General features: G+C 43.4%; 2 protein-coding genes across 4 annotated transcripts in view; one reads left to right on the top strand and one right to left on the bottom strand.

Annotated features, from left to right (window-relative positions):
• On the bottom strand, positions 1 to 16950 carry C9H12orf45 (chromosome 9 C12orf45 homolog). The gene is made up of 5 exons (XM_030215520.1): positions 16868 to 16950; positions 9338 to 9524; positions 7633 to 7719; positions 3365 to 3501; positions 1 to 654 (listed from the first exon to the last, which is right to left on the bottom strand). The coding sequence occupies exons 2-5, from the start codon at positions 9453 to 9455 to the stop codon at positions 469 to 471; spliced, it is 528 nt and encodes a 175-aa protein (XP_030071380.1). The 5' UTR covers positions 9456 to 9524; positions 16868 to 16950; the 3' UTR covers positions 1 to 468.
• Positions 16643 to 20273, top strand: part of SLC41A2 (solute carrier family 41 member 2) — a 120821-nt gene continuing 117190 nt past the window's right edge. Inside the window, exon 1 of one of the 3 annotated variants that reach the window (XM_030215518.1) lies at positions 16643 to 16666. The gene's annotated coding sequence lies outside the window, so the exon portion shown is untranslated. Of the gene's footprint in view, positions 16667 to 17020; positions 17143 to 17565; positions 17658 to 20273 lie in introns of those variants that run through there. The other 2 variants (XM_030215516.1, XM_030215517.1) reach the window with 2 other exon arrangements.

Here is a 20273-nt window from a genome sequence, read left to right on the forward strand (position 1 = left end):
TTTTTTTTTTTCTCTTCTTTTCAGCACTTTTCAACTCCTGACTGGCAAGTGCTAAACGATTAAATCCATCCATGTGAAGACGCAATTTAACTTGCCTGCCAGTGGGCTGATGAGAATATGAATACTGAAATCATCAATGATTTAACTGGTCACGAGGCCCCTGTCCAGTTAGATCAAGGGAAGCAGGCCATCTCTGGATTTTCAGTAGTAAATCAACCACACAGTGCTGCTAAAAATCCAGTGTGGCTGCTGTGGCATTTGCTAAGATGGCCCTGGGGCAGAGTCAGGAGTTCTATAGGCACTAGTGATATTCAGTGTTGATGCCCGCATAAGCTAACTGGGCATATAGGACCGCACAAAAGGATGTCCTAACTCTGCCCGGGTTTATATGGGTATAGTACAGAACATCGACCGTATCCATATAACTTCCAAATGCAGCTGGCACTGAATTTCCAGCTCTAAATATATTCAATCCTTTTCACTTTCCAGAATTTCTATCTTCCCCCCTTTCCCATTCTGTTTTGGCAGTCGAATGTTGTTCTGTGTCACCTCTTCAGTGATGCAGACATCGCTGTCAGACTGTGAGCTGTCTTCTGAGCTTGACTCTTCATCACTGCTAGTATCAGACTCATTCATTTCAATCACAGCCACATTCTGCATAGGGAACATGATCCATTAGAAAACAAACATGAACACCATGAACACAACACTCACCGGTCAACAATCTCCTACGAACCTTAGAAACATCTAATTTAACACTCACCGGTCAACGATCTCCTACGAACCTTAGAAACATCTAATTTAACACTCACCGGTCAACGATCTCCTACGAACCTTAGAAACATCTAATTTAACACTCACCGGTCAACAATCTCCTATGAATCTTAGAAACATCTAATTTAACACAAACTATTACCATACTGTCTACTGCTTTTTAACACTATATCAATAAGAATGTATTCACCCATGTCTGTCTTATAAATCTGTAACTGCTGTCCTACTAATACTATAAAACCCACTAAACCCTATACAGGGGATAGTAGCAGTATATAAGACCTAAACTGAATTGAATACCACAAGATAGCAAGTATAAACTGTTTTGGTGTACACACTGCTTTGTACCTAAATTGTTCAAAAGACATGGCAGAACAAAACCATAAAAATACACCACAATTTTGAAAACATTTGCTGGTGTGTTTTAGGGAGTGGGAACATGGTTGACAAAAGGTGGCTCAGATTCATGTTTTTGTAATGCAGTTCTAACTGTGCAACACCACATTGATGGTGAAGGCGTGGGCAGGTTTAGTAAGTGTTACAAATCAGTTTGTGAACAGGGTTATTCAAATCCAAACCATTCTACAGTTCCAGCTGTTTGGGCATCAGGGACCGCCTCTTTCACTGACTGATAACTACCTGGGCCAGGGAGGGCTGGATCGCCAGGATGTTTGTGCCTGAAATGTATGGTGACGACAACAGCTCACCGATTCGGGGGGAGTTTGAAGCTCTTTGAAGGTCATTCTTCTATCCCTATTTTATTGCCTTTACTCTTTGTCAAATAAGATGAGAAAAAAATTAACAAACACACACCTACAACCTACAATGGAGTAACTAACGTTAAGTCCTACATACTACAAATTCTTTTATGATATATGCCTTTTTCTTTTGTTTCTATTGGCAATAGATGGCAGCATGCATGAGCATATTGGCAAAGAACTGCACCTCTTACAGAGTTCTTTTGTCGGGACGTCAGGCATAGATAGCACCAGTGTTCTATGAGCATCTTCCACTGATCCCACTGGATGAGGAGGAGGGGAGAGAATGGCAGGTGCTAGGGCAGGTGCAAGTGTTTTCCATTAAACTTATGATTCTATTTAGTGCTGGAAAAACCCCAGCACCTAAAAACCAAATCTGGCACCTGTCTTTGGGAAGCAGCAGCAGCGGCGGCCCAGCCCAAAAGCAAAATGAAGAGTGGCTGACGGTGCAGTGAATGGGGAAGGGAAGGAACAGTGGCAGCTAGGCAAAGCGAGGACATGGGAGAGGGATCATGGAGGGAAGAGGGGAGGCAAATACAAAAACAACAAAATTGCAAAACCAAACAAAACTATAAAAAGACACCACCGTAAGAATGGTTTTCTTTATGATAAATAAATAAAAATTTCTGTGACATAAGCTAAATGTTTCAGGACCTTTAACAGTTGAAAACCTCTTTTTTTTCAGTGCTGCACATACAAAGAATCAACTAACACTTTATATAGAACAAGATGTTATAGAAATATAAAGGAAAAGGATAAGGCATAAAAGTCTGTAAAGTTTAATTTTTTAAGGTCAGCTTGGTTATTTTATTTTTTTTTAATATCATCAGAAATTTATACAGTTATCTGCTCCTTTGTTTAGCCTATTAGGGCTTCATTTCTGGTTGTGATTTAAAGCTACTTATGACACATTCTAATTATTGGGTTTATGCTTTGTTTGGTCTGTTTTTGTCTATGTTCATTTAATGTAAAATTCTAATTTGTTACATATCTGTCTCAAGCCCTTGGAAAAGGCATTTTAAATTGCAGGAAAAACATATTATTCATTCTCTGCCTACGTTCTGCTACTTTGTTTCTAAAACAAGTCACAAAATCTTCCTTAACATCAACTACTGGAAAACACAGAAAAAGCAAATTCACTACAGAGTACATTAGTTGTTCCTGGAGGAAACTGGATTTTGAGCAGGTCATGAGACCTATTACTGAACCAATGTAAGGACTATCAGAAGACAATATCATTGAGCCTTCAAACCCACAGAAATCCCTTCTTCGGTAGCTAAGAACACAGTAACATAATAGATGAGGGCATATAAAGACCTGTACGGTCCATCCAGTCTGCCCTACAAGATAAACTATTTACATATGATATGTGATATTTCTTACGTATACCTGATCTTGATTTGTCTTTGCCATTTTCAGGGCACAGACCATAGAAGTCTACCCGGCACTGTCCTTGTTCTAAAATTTCTGAAGTTGTTGAAGGCCCTGAAAAGCTCCACTCCAGCCCATCCAAATCTATTCAGCCACGATCAGGGCATAGACTGTAGAAGGTGGTGCTGTTACCTAATCTCCATTAAGCTTCTTTGGATCCATTCCTTCTAAACAGGATTCCTTTGTGTTTATCCCACGTACTTTTGAATTCCGTTACCATTTGCATCTCCACTACCTCCCACGGGAGGGCATTCCAGGTATCTACCACCCTCTCAGTGAAAAATACTTCCAGACATTATTCCTGAATCAGCCCCCTTTCAACCGTGCATCTAATCTTAACAAATCATCAGCAAAATCTCTTTCAGAAAAACAGTTTCCCACATTTTAATCAACATATTTACCATCTCGATAAAGCTGTCAAGCGTGTCCTCTATGGTTTCAATATCAAAGTGACTCGCTGGTTTTGTTGCCATTTCTTTTGCCAGTTCATCATTTGCTTGAGCCATCTGTGGTAGAAAATGCTGCGCTCGGTCCAAAACTTGAAAGAACAATAGAAAGGAATACCCCGAGGTGTTTACATGAAAATATTTATATGTAATAGCATGTGTGGAATTCAGCATTTCCAACTTCAATTATGATAAACAAGTATAAATGGTATAGCCCTACTAGGAATATACAATTGTAGGAGCAACATTCTAATTCTGGATTTACTGAAGTGAAACTAATTGTACCACAGCAAAACACAAGCTCCCATCTTCCGTTGTTTTTGCCTACGATATGAGGCCACAGACAGACAAGATAACTTATAAAATCATTCTTGTTATACTTCATAGTCTAATTCTCTTTCTCCTTTAACCATAATGGTGTCTCCACTCATGATTCAGAATCTTCTCTTTTTTTTTTTTCCTCAAACACCCATCAAGTAAGCAAAGCTGCATACCTGTAACGGATGTTCGCTATAAATAGCAGGATCCTACTGCCACACAGATGGTGACATCATTGCACGATTGTGCCGAGTTGGGATGGTTATCAAAGACTTGCTTACTCTGGCCCAATCTTTCAGATATACACTATATTTATTTATTTATTTTTTTAACATTTGTATGCCGCATTTTCCCACCTATTTGCAGGCTCAATGTGGCTTACATAGATCCGTAAATGGTGAATACCAGTTCCGGAGAAGAGAAATACATAGTTAAGGTAGAGGATACAGAGTGAATCTGGTTACAGGAAGGAAAGTTTGTCTTATAATAAGAATTGAAAGGTATTAGGTTAATTTGGTTCGTGAAGGATTAACTTGAACAATTAGGAATATTAAAACTACAAATCAAGATACTTTAGCAAAAAGCAATGAAGGCTTAATGAATACATTTGCATAGGTACAATTGTTAATTGGCATTTAGGAGGAATTATTATTGTAAGCATTTGTCTATGCTGATGACATTCAACTTCTCTCTGTAGTGGATCATTTCAACCATACTGCCCTTATAAGCCAGGGGCGTATCTGCGTGGGGCCACAGGGGCCTGGGCCCCCACAGATTTCGCCTTGGACCCCCCTACCACAGACCCTCTCTACCTCCCCCTCTCGCCCGCCACCAACCTGTCGCCGATCTTTGCTGGCGGGGGACCCCAAGCCCCCGCCAGCCGAAGTCCTCTCTTCCGTGCAGGATGCAAGTTTCAACGCTTCCTGTTCTTCTGAGTCTGACGTCCTGCACGTACAACGTGCAGAACGTCAGACTCAGAATTTGGAATTCAGTCTGACGTCCTGCGCGTTGTACGTGCAGGACGTCAGACTTAGAAGAACAGGAAGCGTTGAAACTTGCAGCGGCGCAGCCTGCATGGAAGAGAGGACCTCGGCTGGCGGGGGGTTGGGGTCCCCCGCCAGCAAAGGTAAGTGACAGCAGCGGGGGAGGGTGTCATTGGTGGCGAGGGGGGGGGGTCCGGAAATGGGGGGGGGGATCGGTGGTGCCGGGGGGGGGGGGCTAAAATGTGCCCCCTCCCTCTGGCTCTGGCCCCCCCTACCGCCCGAGTCCAGATACGCCCCTGTTATAAGCATCAACAAAAACTTTTACAAAGTAACAAATTGGCTACAGGAAAATCATCTTAGTCTCAACCCAGGAAAATCTAAGATTCTCTTATTTACAAGTCATACTCCCAGCCACTTTCATTTGCCCATCTGCCTTTATAACAACATCCCAGTCCCTCACATTCTCAGTGTACTGGTATACACCAAACTGTCCTTTCAGTCACAAATAGGTCAGGTAATAAAACGTAAAATTGAGGCTGCGCCCTATACATTCAGTTCAATCTCACAATCTTCAGCACTAAATATTCTTATACACTCACTTGGTATATCACAAATTGATCACTGTTATTCTCTGTACAAAGGTCTTAGGCTTGAAGATTTACACCGCTTACAGCTTGTGCAAAATACCACTAGTCGACTAATCCAGACTGCCAAAACATTTGACCACGTAACACCTCCCTTGAAAGCATCCCACTGGCTCCGTTACCCATTGAATTACATATAAATTACTTTTATTGGTCTTCAAAAAACTTTAGCTTCAAAGGAACCCCACTATCTCTATCGCCTCCGAATACAATACTCTCTGCACACAAGACCAACATTTACTCATTGTCCCATCTCATAAACAAGCCCTCCACCACCATAACCATGCCTCAATTTTTTCCATTCAAGGACCATATCTCTGGAACCTTCTACCCTTCTCCTTATGACAGTTTACCTCTTTACTAGCCTTCAAGACTGAACTTAAAACATTTCTATTCCAAGATGCATTTTGTTAGACCTTATTCACCTGTGGAACACTGCAGTAGCCTTCTCTGAATTCTTAAATTGTTTGTGCCTCCCCTTTCTTTTTCTCAAAAATATGGAGTTCTCCCCCCTTCCCTCACTATCTGGCGATTGCTTATGTGCAGATACTATCACCTTTCCTCCTTTTCTTATTATTTATGCATTGTAAGCCACCCAGATGGCATTGCTGGTTGGTGGATTAGTAAATACGAAGAAACTTAAAACTTGATAACATTATCAAAGAATGTACTATCACCACACAGCGGGTCCCTGTGCCAGTGATGTGGGGGCCTGGGCCCAAAATTGTGGCAGCCAATACATAGCCGATGGGGGTGCTCATAGGTTACTATGGAACTTTGTAAGTCTATGTGCTTTGAAAATGAGCCCCATAGGAAACATAGTAGATGACGGCAAATAAAGACCTGAACAATCCATGCAGTCTGCCCAACAGTCACACTCATTATCAATTCATGATTAAACCAACAATAAATGTGGTATGAAATACTTGATCCTGGTCTTTCTTTGCCATTTCTGGGATGTAGATAGTAGAAGTGCACCTGGCACTGTCCTTACATTCCAACTACTGGAGCTGAAGCCCATTCCAGCCTATCCTAATCAGTCTTGCCTTACACAGTACACACAAACTAGCACTGGCCTTAGTTCTTCACAGCTGGACTTGCCGTCTAAACACTACTCAACATATTAACATAAGTGCAGTCATTTTATAAACTTATTTTTTTGTATTTTGGTTTTTTTTTGTCTGTGTTCACTATGCTATTTCCAGCCCAGAAGCCATGGTATGGCATTTTAGTTATTTGAACAAGATATCTGCTAAGTTCCGTACCCCAGCTCTTTGTCTGCAACACATGAAAGGTTTATCCCATCAACCCTCCTTGTGAAATTGTGCAAATCACTTACAGCTTCTTTTACAAAGCCGCACTAGCGATTCCTGCATGGCAAATGAGAGGAAGCCTTTTCAGTTCCTATGAAGTTCCTCTCATTTGCCACGTGGAAATCACTGACGTGGCTTTGTAAAAGAAGCCTATAATCCTCCATGAATTTCAAAATGGTGTGAGGTGTATACAGAGGATGCCTAATTAGAAAATGGATGGTATATTAAAAAAAAAAACAATTATCTTCAAGAAGAAAGTACAAAGAGCTGCTACAGAATTCCGTATAAAGTACATTTTTTGCATTAGCCCATGTTGAAAAAAAAGTGCTTGGGGCAAAACACTGCAGCAGTAATCATTGGGATTTTAGTCACCTTCTCCCCGAGGAAGTGGTTTGTAGCTGGGTATAAATTAATCGCATGTTATTTCATTGCTATAATTCTTCTTATTGTGGAAGCTCAAAACTTGGACATTTGTTACAGATAGGTATTATTTGATTCATTTTTTAATATTTCTTTTGATGTTTTAAAAACTTGCTTCCTCCAGTTATTTAAAGAGTTTTTCCACATTGAGACTCTTCAGCCCAGTAAGGGGTTTTAAGTTATTCCTTTCTGAGCATATGCTTTTCCCCTTTATAGAATTTTGGGTTCTGTTTACTAAGCTGCGCTAGCGGCTTCCCTGCGGTATTGCCCAACACAACCTATTCAAAGTGAATGGGTTGTGTTGGCACTACAGCTTTGTAAACCACAGCATTTGTTTTTTTAATTTGTTTTAAGTGGTTAATTCTTTTGTTCCTTAGCAGCTCTTTGTACATAATTTGCGCTTTCTGCTGGAAACAGCATGCCAACACTATTAAACTATTAAAAAAAGGTCATTCTAACAAACTCTGCATTTTATAATTATGCTCTAATGTACAAAAAATAATCAGGAAGTAAAGAGTTAAAGAAAATTGTTAAGAAAAACTTACTACTGCTTCTTGGAATCTTAACAATTGGCAAAGTTGTGTCTTTTCTTTTCCCATGCTTTGAATTAACCAGCAACTTCTCGTGAAGACCTAAATATTTTAAAGCATGTATTAATCATCTATTTGATCACTAGCACTGCTGCTCTTCACGAAAATAAAAGCTGAAATGTGTATTCCTCAGTTTCTCTTGGTGTGGTGTAAACATACTGTTTCTTTTGCAAAGCTGCACGGCAATTGAGAGGATACCCACAGGAATTGAATGGGCTTCCTCTCATTTGCTGCTTACTGCTTATAATTTCTATAGCACTACTAGACGTACGCAGCGCTGTACATAGGACATAAAGAGCCGGTCCCTGCTCGACAGAGCTTACAATCTAATTAGGACAAACAGGACAAGTAAGAGATAAGGGAATTACTAAGGTGGGAATAATAAAATATGGGTACAGAACAAGCAAGTAAGGGTTAGGAGTTAAAAGCAGCATCAAAAAGGTGGGCTTTCAACCTAGATTTGAAGACAGCCAGAGATGGAGCTTGACGTACTGGCTCAAGTAGTCTATTCCATGCCCTGAAGTGCTATAGAAATGATAAGTAATAATAGTATTTGTTTTGCAGGAATTGCAAGCATGGCTTTGTAAAAGATGTCCATATTTAGGAAAAAAGGTTAATAGTTGAAAAAAAATTTTAAGCCTGGGAAATTTTTTCCTTACCCTTTTCTAATTTTCTTGTTGTGGCCAGTTTGCTTATTTGATTGACCTTATTTTATTCTACTCTTTTTCCCCCTGTCCATTTTTAGTTTATATTTTGCTTGTTTTCCTACTTTTTTTTTGTTTTTAATTTCTTGATCTTCAGCTAGGCTGCAGAAGATGTCTATGGGGGTGGGAGGGCAACACAAGCAAACTCTGCTTTTGCTCCCCTCCCTCAAGTTGCCAAAACTGGGGCAAAAAGTTGGTCACTGCAAGGCCCCATTTTATCATTACCATCTAGACTCTTAAGCAGAGGGTACCAACATGTAGAGGCCCAGATGACTTGGCTCCTGGAATTTTTCCAGCCTTGGTCTCTGCTCCAGAAAACACAAATGTTCACCGCACGTTAACTTATTAACAAGACGCTCAGCAATCCTTCCCTAACAATAACGTTAAAAACCTAGGGGGGGGGGGGGTAGGGGAGGACAACAGAAGGAGGGGGTAACAAACCAGATGGGGCTGAAGAGGAAGTGAAGACATAAGGTGAGATAGAAAAAAAGTACATTTAACAGATTTCTTTTTCTGAGAACATGAGAAGTACTCAACATTATTTATTTATTGCATTTGTATCCCACATTTCCCCAGCTCTTTTCAGGCTCAATGTGGCTTACAATACATCATGAATATAGAAAGATGTCCCATGTCTCTTGTAACATATAGGACTTCATTCATTATGTATCACATTCGCTAATATATGCAAGAGCTATTCTGAGAAACACATAAGAGTCCCACAGAAAGAATATAGTCGGTTTTTCTCCCCCACATCGTACGGATATATATATGTTTTATCTTTTGTTATTTTGCTGGCCATAATAATAATAAATAAAAAAATCCTTCTCTCTCCAAATACAGAGCATTAGGCCTTGGAAGGAGTCGGTAACAGTAGAAAGTTATGAATGAGTACACTGTTAACAGGAGCATAAGTAGATCCGGGTCTCGGTGCTCGACCGTCCGACATCCCTCACCTGCTCCACAGCCCACAGCCAGCAATTCCCGCGAGGCCTTTCTATCTCCATCTCCGCCGCTTCCCTCCATCTTCACGCGCTGCCAGGAGTAAGGAGAGTTTAGAATGGGCGGGAGCATTGAGGGAACGACGACCTCCTCAGCTGGCGTCGCGCATCATTGACGTCCGTACACGTCATTCAAAACCCCCTATAAAAGCAAGGATTGTTAATTAAGGCGGCATGACGTCAAAACATTTAAGCCACTTAGCGTAATCTCTGTTTCCCCTTCCTGCGCAGCCATCGTTCTGTGTGTGTGTGTTTGTACACTCAAAACAAAGCAAACAAACCTATGAGCTGCTGCATCCACGTTGTCGTTCTTTATTGTTGGTAGCATTTTTATTTAATCTCACATATTATCAAACATTCTAGCTTGTGCAGCATACGGATGTACACTGGAGAAGTATAATAACGGAATAACTTTTCATAGGTAGAGCAGTAAAATAAATAAATAGTAAATGACGGCATAAATCATAATCAGGGTGTCATTTGGAGGGGACACCCTAGTATGCGTTATATTGGTGCAGAGATTCCCCCCCCCCCCCTCCCCAGTAAAGGGCCATCAATGAGAATCAGGTGCGCAACATTCAGTTTCTACCTATCTAGTTATTTATTTACTTATTTATGGCAGTTACTGTTGTTCATAAGGGCTCCAGGGGTGATTTGAGAATCTATAGACCAGTGAGTCTGATTTCCATATGGGAGGGAAATGGGGAGTAAACCAGACATGGAGTCGAGTGCTGAGTGTGTGTGTGTGTGTGTGTGTGTGTGTGTGTGTGGGGGGGTGGGAGGGGGTGGAGGAACAATGAAAACTGGGGGTATGTGCATGAGGGAAGGACAAAGAATGAGAGGTGGGAGATGTGCCTTGGAGGGGAGAAAGAATGAGAAGTTGAGGGTGTTCCAGGTGCTGGGTGGTGGAGAGAAAGGCAGGGAAGTGGGAATATATGTCAGGGGGACAGTGAGAATGGTACTCCCTATTACAGTCCTTTAGTAAAACATTACAGATATGTACCATTTTTAAAGATTGCCATTTATTAGTGGAGTCTTGATTAGATCTCCCCCAGAACCCCAAAAAACTGTCCCTCAAATTTGGTAGGGGAGTAGAGAAAAGGAAACACCGACATGGGATAAACATAAAGGAATCCTCCTCAGAAGGAAGGGATCCCCAGAAGCTTAGCCGGTGGTGGGAGGCAGGGCTGGTGGTTGGGAGGCGGGGATAGTGCTGGGCAGACTTATACGGTCTGTGCCCTGAAAAAGACAAGGTAAGGTATACACAAAAAATGGCACATGTGAGTTTATCTTGTTGGGCAGACTGGGTGGACCGTGCAGGTCTTTTTCTGCCATCATCTACTATGTATTTATTACACTTGTATCCAGTGCTTTTTTTGTAGAAAAAAAGGTGCCGGTACTCATTATGGGCGGGGTCACCACATATGGCTCCACCCCTATGATAGCCACACCCCCTATACCAGCCATGGCGCATATAAACAGACATCACTGAAAATATTACAGTACTATAGGAGAAAGAAATAATGTGATTTTTTTTCATTATAAATAATCTCTGTAAGCTCTTACAGCTCCAGTATACCCAGTGCAAAATAAGACAGCCAATGTAAATTCTCAAATTGGACATATTACAAACACTAAAATGAAAATAAAATGATTTTTTTTCTACCTTTGTTGTCTGGTGACTGTTTTTCTTTCCATATTGGTCCCAGTCTGTGATTCTCCTTTCCTTTATTTTCACTTAACTCTTCTGTGCCATTTGTCATTTTTGTCTCCTTTTTCTTTGCTTTCTTCAATATTTTTCAGGCTCTCTCTCTGTCCAGATTTAATTCATTCTTACTATCCATTCTTTAATTTCCTTCATCTACCTGTGGCTTTTCATCTTTTCCTCACCCTTGTTCTCCCCATGCCCCTTCCTCTTATTCTCCAGTCTTTCTCGATTCCCCTTTTCCATCCAGCAGCTCTGCTTTCTCTCCCCATCCTTCCAGTGTCTCCCCTATTTCTTTCTGCATTCTTCCATCCAGCGTCTTCCCTCTTTCTCTCCCTATCCTTCCATTTTCCCTCTCTCTCTCCCCATCCTTCCATCTGTTTTCCCTCTCTCTTTCCCCCATCCTTCCATCTGTTTTTTCCCTCTCTCCCCAATCCTTCCATCTGTGTTTTTCCCTCTCTCTCCCCATCCTTCCATCTGTTTTTCCCCTCTCTCCCCATCCTTCCATCTGTTTTTCCCTCTCTCTCCCCATCCTTCCATCTGTTTTCCCCTCTCTCCCCAATCCTTCCATCTGTGTTTTTCCCTCTCTCTCCCCATCCTTCCATCTGTTTTTCCCTCTCTCCCCAATCCTTCCATCTGTTTTCCCCTCTCTCCCCAATCCTTCCATCTGTTTTTCCCTCTCTCTCCCCATCCTTCCATCTGTTTTTCCCTTTCTCCCCCCATCCTTCCATCTGTTTTCCCCCTCTCTCTCTCCCCAATCCTTCCCTCTGTTGTTTTCCCTCTTTCTCTCTCTCCCCAATCCTTCCCTCTGTTGTTTTCCCTCTTTCTCTCTCTCCCCATCCTTCCATCTGTTTTTCCCCTCTCTCCCCAATCCTTCCATCTTTTTCCCTCTCTCCCCAATCCTTCCCTCTGTTGTTTCCCTCGTTCTCTCTCTCCCCCAATCCTTCCATCTGTTTTCCCTCTCTCTCCCCAATCCTTCCCTCTCTTGTTTTCCCTCTTTCTCTCTCTCCCCAATCCTTCCCTCTGTTGTTTTCCCTCTTTCTCTCTCCCCAATCCTTCCCTCTGTTGTTTTCCCTCTCTCTCTCTCTCCCCAATCCTTCCATCTGTTTTTCCCTCTCTCTCCCCAATCCTTCCCTCTCTTGTTTTCCCTCTTTCTCTCTCCCCCCCAATCCTTCCCTCTGTTGTTTTCCCTCTTTCTCTCTCCCCAATCCTTCCCTCTGTTGTTTTCCCTCTCTCTCTCTCTCCCCAATCCTTCCCTCTGTTGTTTTCCCTCTTTCTTTCTTTCTCTCTCTCTCTCCCCAATCCTTCCCTCTGTTGTTTTTCCTCTCTCTCCCCAATCCTTCCCTCTCTTGTTTTCCCTCTTTCTCTCTCTCCCCAATCCTTCCCTCTGTTGTTTTCCCTTTCTCTCTCTCCCCAATCCTTCCCTCTGTTGTTTTCCCTCTTTTTTTTCTCTCCCCAATCATTCCCTCTGTTGTTTTCCCTCTCTCTCCCCAATCCTTCCCTCTGTTGGTTTCCCTCTTTCTCTCTCTCCCCAATCCTTCCCTCTGTTGGTTTCCCTCTTTCTCTCTCTCCCTAATCCTTCCCTCTGTTGGTTTCCCTCTTCTCCTCTCTCCCTAATCCTTCCCTCTGTTGGTTTCCCTCTTTCTCTCTCTCCCCAATCCTTCCCTCTGTTGGTTTCCCTCTTTCTCTCTCTCCCCAATCCTTCCCTCTTTGTTTTCCCTCTTTCTCTCTCTCTCCCCAATCCTTCCCTCTATTGGTTTCCCTCTTTCTCTCTCTCCCCAATCCTTCCCTCTGTTGGTTTCCCTCTTTCTCTCTCTCCCCAATCCTTCCCTCTGTTAGTTTCCCTCTTTCTCTCTCTCCCCCCCAATCCTTCCTCTGTTGGTCTCCCTCTTTCTCTCTCTCCCCCCAATCCTTCCCTCTGTTGGTTTCCCTCTTTCTCTCTCTCCCCCCAATCCTTCCCTCTGTTGGTTTCCCTTTTTCTCTCTCTCCCCCAATCCTTCCCTCTGTTGGTTTCCCTCTCCCTGCCAAGTTTCCCGCGAACGGCGCGAAGTCGCGACGCACGCGGCACCAGCCCCTATTTCCGGCCGCTGTTGCTTCTCCTGTTGAGCAGCAGCGGCCGCTACACAAAGAAAAAGAAGATTAAAAAAAAATTGAAACCTGGCTGAAAGTACGCGGCACCCCGGCACTATAGACAGTCATTAGGCATTGGCTGTTGCCCCGCAGCCGCTCCTCCTCTTGCCTCTACGTCACTGCCCCTGGAGAAAGACCCCGGAGGAGCGCAGTGACGTAGAGGCAAGAGGAGGAGCGGCTGCAGGGCAACAGCCAATGCCTAATGGCTGTCTACAGTGCCGGGGTGCTGCGTTTCAGCCAGGTTTGAAGGTTTTTTTTAAAAAATCTTTTTCTTTATGTAGCGGCCGCTGCTGCTCAACAGGAGAAGCAGCAGCGGCCAGAAATGGGGGCTGGCACTGCGTGCAGGACATGGACTCACGGGGCGGGGGGAGTAAAAAAAAAAGGTGCCGGTACGCTGTACCGTTGCGTACCGGCACAAAAAAAGCACTGCTTGTATCACACACTTTCCCACTAAAAGCAGGTTCAATGCGGCTTACACAGTAGTAGGTAATACAGAGTTTTTTTTAGATATGGTAAGAAACTAAGTATAGCATAGTGATAGTATGAATGGGTAGGTAGAGATGGATGATGGAGAGGTGGTTAGGTGGGAGATAAAGATGGTCAGTATTCCATATGAAACATGAATTAGGTTGAAACCTGGGAGCATTTAAAATCTTTTTTTTTCCTGTGCCCAGATGAAAAGAGAAAGATGGTTTGTGGGAGCTTGCTCCTTTTGTTTTGTGGAATGCAGTGGTATATTATAAAAATGCACTTAACATTGTTTATTACTACTATTTAAAAGAAAGATATTAAATAATCAGGGCAGAGCTATCTTCATGCAGAAGTCCAGAGTCAGTCTAACGCCTGTGTTTACAAAGGCACGCTATAGGTGCGTTAGCGTTTTTAACGCGCATTAAATGCTAACACACATGAAATGCTAACATGCCTAAAGGTATGTATTGGCGCTTTAGCGTTTAACGCAGGCCACTTTTTACTGCAGCTTAGTGAAAGGGCCCCTTTTACAAAGGTGCACTAGCATTTTTAGCACGCACTAACCATGTAGATACACATAGGAATATTATAGGCGTCTACACAGTTAGAAAGCACTAAAAATACTAGTGCGCCTTTGTAAAAGACTCCCTTAATACAATTATGACTAGTTTCTCGGTTAATAGTAGTTATATTTCTAATTCTTTTCCATTTAATCCCTTTCTGGCTATACTTTAATTCTATCAACTTTACAGGTATGTTTACTAAGGTGCGTTAGCGTTTTTAATGTGCCTATAAAGTTAAGGCGTTAAATGCTAATGCGCCAATACATTCCTATAGGCACATCAGCGATTAACGTGCATTAAAAACGCTAATGCACCTATAGCATGCCTTTGTAAATACAGGCGTTAATCTCTTTTTGAACTATTAAATGCTCAAATGGTATGACTACCACCCAGAAATAAAAACAGGTACACTAATTTCTTGCCTATTTATAAAGGAAAATACTTTTTCTAGGCATTTTACATATTTAAGGCTAAGAGAATCCGCCAAGGCGGAGAACTCGAACGTCCCACAAAAAGTGAAAAACAGAAAAGGGTGGGAAGTTGACCACAGACTGCATAAAATGAACTTAAAAACAAAACGTTTATATATAAAACGCTTATTTAAAAAAGGACTCGACACAAACGTTGTGTTTCGGCCGCTATGCCTGCATCAGGAGTCTGCATGGACAGAAAAGCATCCAATGCTCTGATGTGGTAAGGTGGCGATAAGGGCTCCCACGTTAACTGGGCTGCGCATGGCAATGCCCAATTACCGCCTTGCAAGCCATTTTCGGGGGGGGGGGGTTCTTTTTCCCTCAGAAATGGCGCACGCTCGGGCTGGGACTACTGCCAGTGGCCTTGTTGGGCTTGTGGTAGTCCCGAAAGAGCGAGCGGTAAGCTTGCATTGGGCCTGAGTGCTGTAAAAACAAGCCACTGGAACAGGAGCCCACAATGTTGATGTTCAGCTGTCTGTTCTAACCGGGGCTTCAATTCTCGGCGGCCATTTTGAATCTCGCCGAGACCGTCACAGGCAGCATACAGGATGCAGAGCAGCATGCCGGGCAGGAAAGAGGGGGCTCTTTCCTGCCCCGAAGTCACTAGACCACCAGGGAAGATCGTGAGTAAGGGGAGAGGTGGTGACAGGGCCGGGAGGAGGGGAGGTGAGGGGGAGAGGAAATTGCGACAGGGGGGCGGGGTGAGGTGTGGAAAGGAGTGGGGCAAGGTGTGGAAAGGGGCAGGGAGAGGGCGTGAAATGGGGTGGGGCATGTGTCCTCTTTTTTTAAGGACAAAAAATGGTAACCCTAACCTGGATTGTTCTAAACCGGAATCTGAAATACCAGCAGACTACTACAGCAATCTATTTGGAGAGATCACTCCAAATAAAATAATTCTGGGGCCTTGCTCTTTTCACCTTCCCATGTTTGGTTCTCTTAGGAGCCAAACAGCAACCCGGAATTACTGCCGGCATCCGTGTTGGGCCTGCGGTAATTCTGCCTGGAGTGCATGCCATTTCCGGTGCTATGGAAATTTTTTCTGCAATAATTAGTGCAATGCTAACAAGGTGGAAATTTGGTTACCGCCGGGTTACTGTGGGAGCCCTTACCACCACCTCAGTGGGTGCTGGTAAGTGCTCCTCCCCCACATGACCACATTGTAAATGCAATTTTACCGCATGGCCATGTTGCTTTTCAGCCTTTTTTACCCACTGTGGTAAAAAGGGCCGTGGTGCTCGGCAAAAATGGCAACTGCTGCTACCATAGTGTCCTTTTTACCACAGCTTGGTAAAAGGAACCCTAAGTCCCTTCTCTTCTATATAACATCTTGCATGCCCTGCTGATACCACTACTGTCTGAAGTCCCAACACTACTTATGCGCTGGAATTCATGAGTAATGTTGAGACTTGGATTTCGCCATAGACAACAGTAACAATAGTAAAAACGTCAATGAACCAGATTTACTAGTACTAGGGGATATCCATTCCTGTGCTGGCGAAACAGCAATATCACATAAATTTTGGTTATCCAGATTTTGCAGCTTGAAAGAGTAGGTTGGGTTCTTTTAAAAGTCCTGAATTGGTTGCTTTTGGCTAGTAAACAGATGTGCAGTTTAAGAAGGTTATTTTGCCAGTGTGAATCACATTTTGTAATCTGACAGGCAGTGGGAATAAAGCCAAAAGCCCTTCAGAGACTGTGAACCCTGCATCACAAATCATGAAAACTCAACTGTTTCATCTCTAGAACAGTAGTGTAAACCTGTCAATTTCGGGTGGCACAAAAAATGTCCCTAGGCAATTGACTTTCTGAGGAAAGCAAGGATTGCAAATGAGTGCTGTTGGCTGCCTGTGACCAGACACGGGGTGAGGAGGCGGCGCCTACAGGCAGTAGCTGAGGTGAAAAGGATTATGCCAAACATGAAGATTATGTAGATCCAAGAAAGGTAGGACTAGCTGAATGACCTGGGAGATCTGCATTAACTTGCCTTCCAGTGCCATACTCGTGCATTTGGCCTAGTGAGTTGGGAGGTGATTTGGGAGGTAATCCTGGAAGCGCGCATCACTGGGGTGGGGAGGGGAGAATTTGAGGACTGATATAAAGACTTCAAACGTGTGCGAGCGAGGGAGCGACCGCATTCACGAACCGGATGTGCGACGAGGCGCTGTCATCCTGCATCTGCCACGTGCTACCTCTCCCCAGGGCTGGGGACTGACTGGCCTGGGTCTTCTTGGCGCGAGAGGGGCCCGGGCTACGCTCTGACGTCACGCTCCCCTCCTACTTCGGCTCGTGCCGGTGGCGGCGCCACTCCTCGCCTCGGCCTGGCTGTCACTGTACTGGGCTTCCTCCGCTTGTACTACTCCGTCGCCCTCTCTCCGCTGGCGCACCGGAGGAGGACTCGAGCGGCCCGCGCGCTCCCAGGTAGGACCACGACGACCGTCTCCCCGCCCCCACCTGCCCTTCGTCTGCAACTGCCTTTCTTTCTTCCTCTCTTTCCAGCTCCTAAGCAGTTTGCAAAGGGGTTTTCTGAAATGCATCTTAAGGGGGTTGGAGGAAGCCGGGGCTTATTTGGGAAACTGCCCAGCTCTGGCCCTTGGGTGCCCTCCGAGCGGACCTCTGCAGCTTCTCTTTTCTGAAGGATGGCGAGGAGAGTGGCGCTGACATTCTAAGATGCGGGAGGGAAGAAGACTTTGCTGGAAGGGACGGTGTAAAAGCCGGATACAGCGGGATCCTACCGTCCCCTGGCTGGGACCCCGAGGATCCCGCAGATCTGGCTTTTACACCGTCCCTTTGCTGGAATGTGACATGGAGTTCAGGGGTGTCTCAGCAAGTATCGGGTAACTTGGTTAACGAACGGGGCGGGCAGCTGGGCAGCTGTCCATCCTGACCCACGGGCTAGGACTGAATCATCTATTTGCACGTGATCAGGAGGAAAGGTTTGTGACTTAACAGCTGAGCAGATGCTGATTTTTTTAAATCATTATTATTAGGTTTTATTAAATGTTCTTTGGTTGACAACTGATGACGATTTGTAAAGTCACACAGTAAAAGATGGAAAGAGATACTTTTGGAATGAAGCTGACGTTTCTTATCACATGCTTGGGGGAATAGGGAGAAGGTAGCATTACAGTGTCGGATGTCTGAGTTGGTCAAGATAGGTGAGAGTTCAGCCCTGTGGAAGGAACCTTAAATATTTCTTTAAGCATTTATTAGCGTTCTAAGGGGCCCTTATACCAAGCTGTGGGGAAAGTTGGCCTTAGAATGCAGGTTCCTCCTCCCCATGCTGTGGCCAGAAAATGACAAATTTTCTATTTTTCAAATTATTGGTCATCTGCTAATGTTCCAAAAAACACACGGCAAGTGGTCTGCAAGATCAGAACAGCAGAAAAAAAGAGCAGACCTACCTGATGAAACAAGACAAAGTTTATTATTATTTTTTGTTACATTTGTATCCCACATTTTCCCACCTATTTGTAGGCTCAATGTGGCTTACATAGTACCGGAGAGGTGTTTGCAGAGTCCGGTGTGAACAAATACAAAGTGATGTTGTGGTAAGATAAAGTTCATGTGGCACAGCCACTTTAGGGAATCGTACAAATACATATAAATATTCAATACATAACAGCAAACCTCAAAAACGGTTACTTAAATTTTGTCTTATTTCAATTCGTGGGTCTGCTCTTTTTTTTTTTTTCTGCCATGTGCTAACGTTGCCATTAGCATGCAGCTATTTACAAAAATTAGCATGTGAGCACTTACCGCCATGCATTTAGTAGGCAATAAGGACTGCGCTAATCAGTAAAGGGTGTCTTTTACTAAGCGTTGGTAATCTCAACGCGGTCTTACCGCTTACTAATCCGGAACTACCGCCTGGCTACTGCAGCAGCTCGGCAGTAGTTCCCACCCCCAGCGTCTTCCATTTCCGGCGCTACAAAAATATTTCTTATTTTTGTAGCGCTGGTGTTTACCCTCTTTGAGTGGTTTTTGCAACTACATTCAAAGGGGTTTACATAGTATATAGAGGTACTTATTTGTTCCTGGGGCAATGGAGGGTTAAGTGACTTGCCCAGAGTCACAAGGAGCTGCAGTGGGAATCGAACCCAGTTCCCCAAGATCTAAGTCCGCTGTGCTAACCACTAGGCCACACCTCCACTTAGACAATCAAAGGGATCTTTGATTAGAGTAAGGGGTTAATAGACGGAGGAGGTATGATGATTCACCAGTGAGCAGCTTTTAAGAATGGAGTAACATGATCAAATTTCTTTTTCCCAGTGATTAACTTGATGGCAGTGTTTTGGACTATTTGTAAATATCGGATATCTGTAGATTTAAGGCCCAGGTGCAATGAATTACAGTAGTCTAGTTTATTTATTACAAAAGAGTGTATAAGAATGTTTAAAGCTGGTGGATCAATAAATATGAGCGGATGGTACAGATTTGGCTGAGCCTGTAGAAACAGGACTTAAGCACGTTAGAGATCTGGTGGCAGAAAGAAAGAGATTAATCTAAAATGACACCTAATATTTTAGGTTTTAATTGAGAAACAGTGGCTGAGTGAAGAAGACTAGGATGCACAAGAGATTTATTTGATGAGTTTGAAAAAAGATCACATCTCGATTTCTCGGGATTGAGAATTCGTTTATTTTGTTGTAACCAGTTGGTTACCGGTGTCAAATTACAGTTGAGATTGTGAATCATTTGGATCGTTGTAATAACTGAATATGGTTGGGCTGGGGTTGAGTGCTAGAGTTTGAGGGTGACTGGCAGACAGGCAAGCATCTTTTGGTGAACATTGCCAGACGTAGCTAGTAAGATCAGAGTGATGTGGCAATCATCTCACCATGCCTATTTTTTCTAGTGTATGGAAATAAAGATCAGTATAGTGTAAGGGGGCCGTTCACTAAAGGGGCGTTAAGCACTTATGGGTTCTTTTACAAAGACACATTAGTGTTTTTTAGCACACGCTAAAAATAAGCACGTGCTAAACATTAATCTCCCATATTGGGCGTTGCTAGCGTTTAGCGTGCCCTAAAACCGCTAGTGCACCTTTGTAAAAGACGCCCTTAACATGTGGTTAACGCGTGGAAACAGGTGACCGCGTTAAGGAGTGTTGCTGTAGTTTGCCCGTTTCCACGCGTTAAACTGCGTTACGGAATTTTTCTGTTTGGGCATGGCATGGGCAGAGAGTGGGGCTCCATCCCTCGCAGCCTTCAAATCTGGGCTAAAGGCCTACCTGTTTGATGCTGCTTTCGACTCCTAACTTGTAACTTTTATCTTATCCTTATGTGTCCTTCTGTCTGTCCTTCCCTTATCCTTTTTGGTCCTGTCTGTTTGTCCTGATTTAGATTGTAAGATCTTTTGAGCAGGGACGGTCTTTCTTCTTCATATTCAATTGTAAAGCGCTGCGTACGACTGGTAGTGCTATAAAAGTGATTTATAGTAGTAGTAGTTCCACCAGATTCTGCAGTGTGTTGTTGTGATATGTTAAGTCTTTTATATTATTTTGGAATTGTAGCTATGAATGATTTGTGGTTTTTTTTTGTTTTAAATGA

Source organism: Microcaecilia unicolor, chromosome 9 (genome assembly GCF_901765095.1).
Source record: "Microcaecilia unicolor chromosome 9, aMicUni1.1, whole genome shotgun sequence".
NCBI classification, from domain to species: Eukaryota; Metazoa; Chordata; class Amphibia; order Gymnophiona; family Siphonopidae; genus Microcaecilia; species Microcaecilia unicolor.

Coding starts and splice junctions, on each gene's coding strand:
- C9H12orf45 (XM_030215520.1), bottom strand. CDS start 9,455: ATGCTCCCGCCCATTCTAAACTCTCCTTACTCCTGGCAGCGCGTGAAG. Junction 7,720..9,337: donor GGCTGTGGGCTGTGGAGCAG/GTGAGGGATGTC, acceptor TAAAATATTTAG/GTCTTCACGAGAAGTTGCTG. Junction 655..3,364: donor TTGACAGCTTTATCGAGATG/GTAAATATGTTG, acceptor TTCCCTATGCAG/AATGTGGCTGTGATTGAAAT.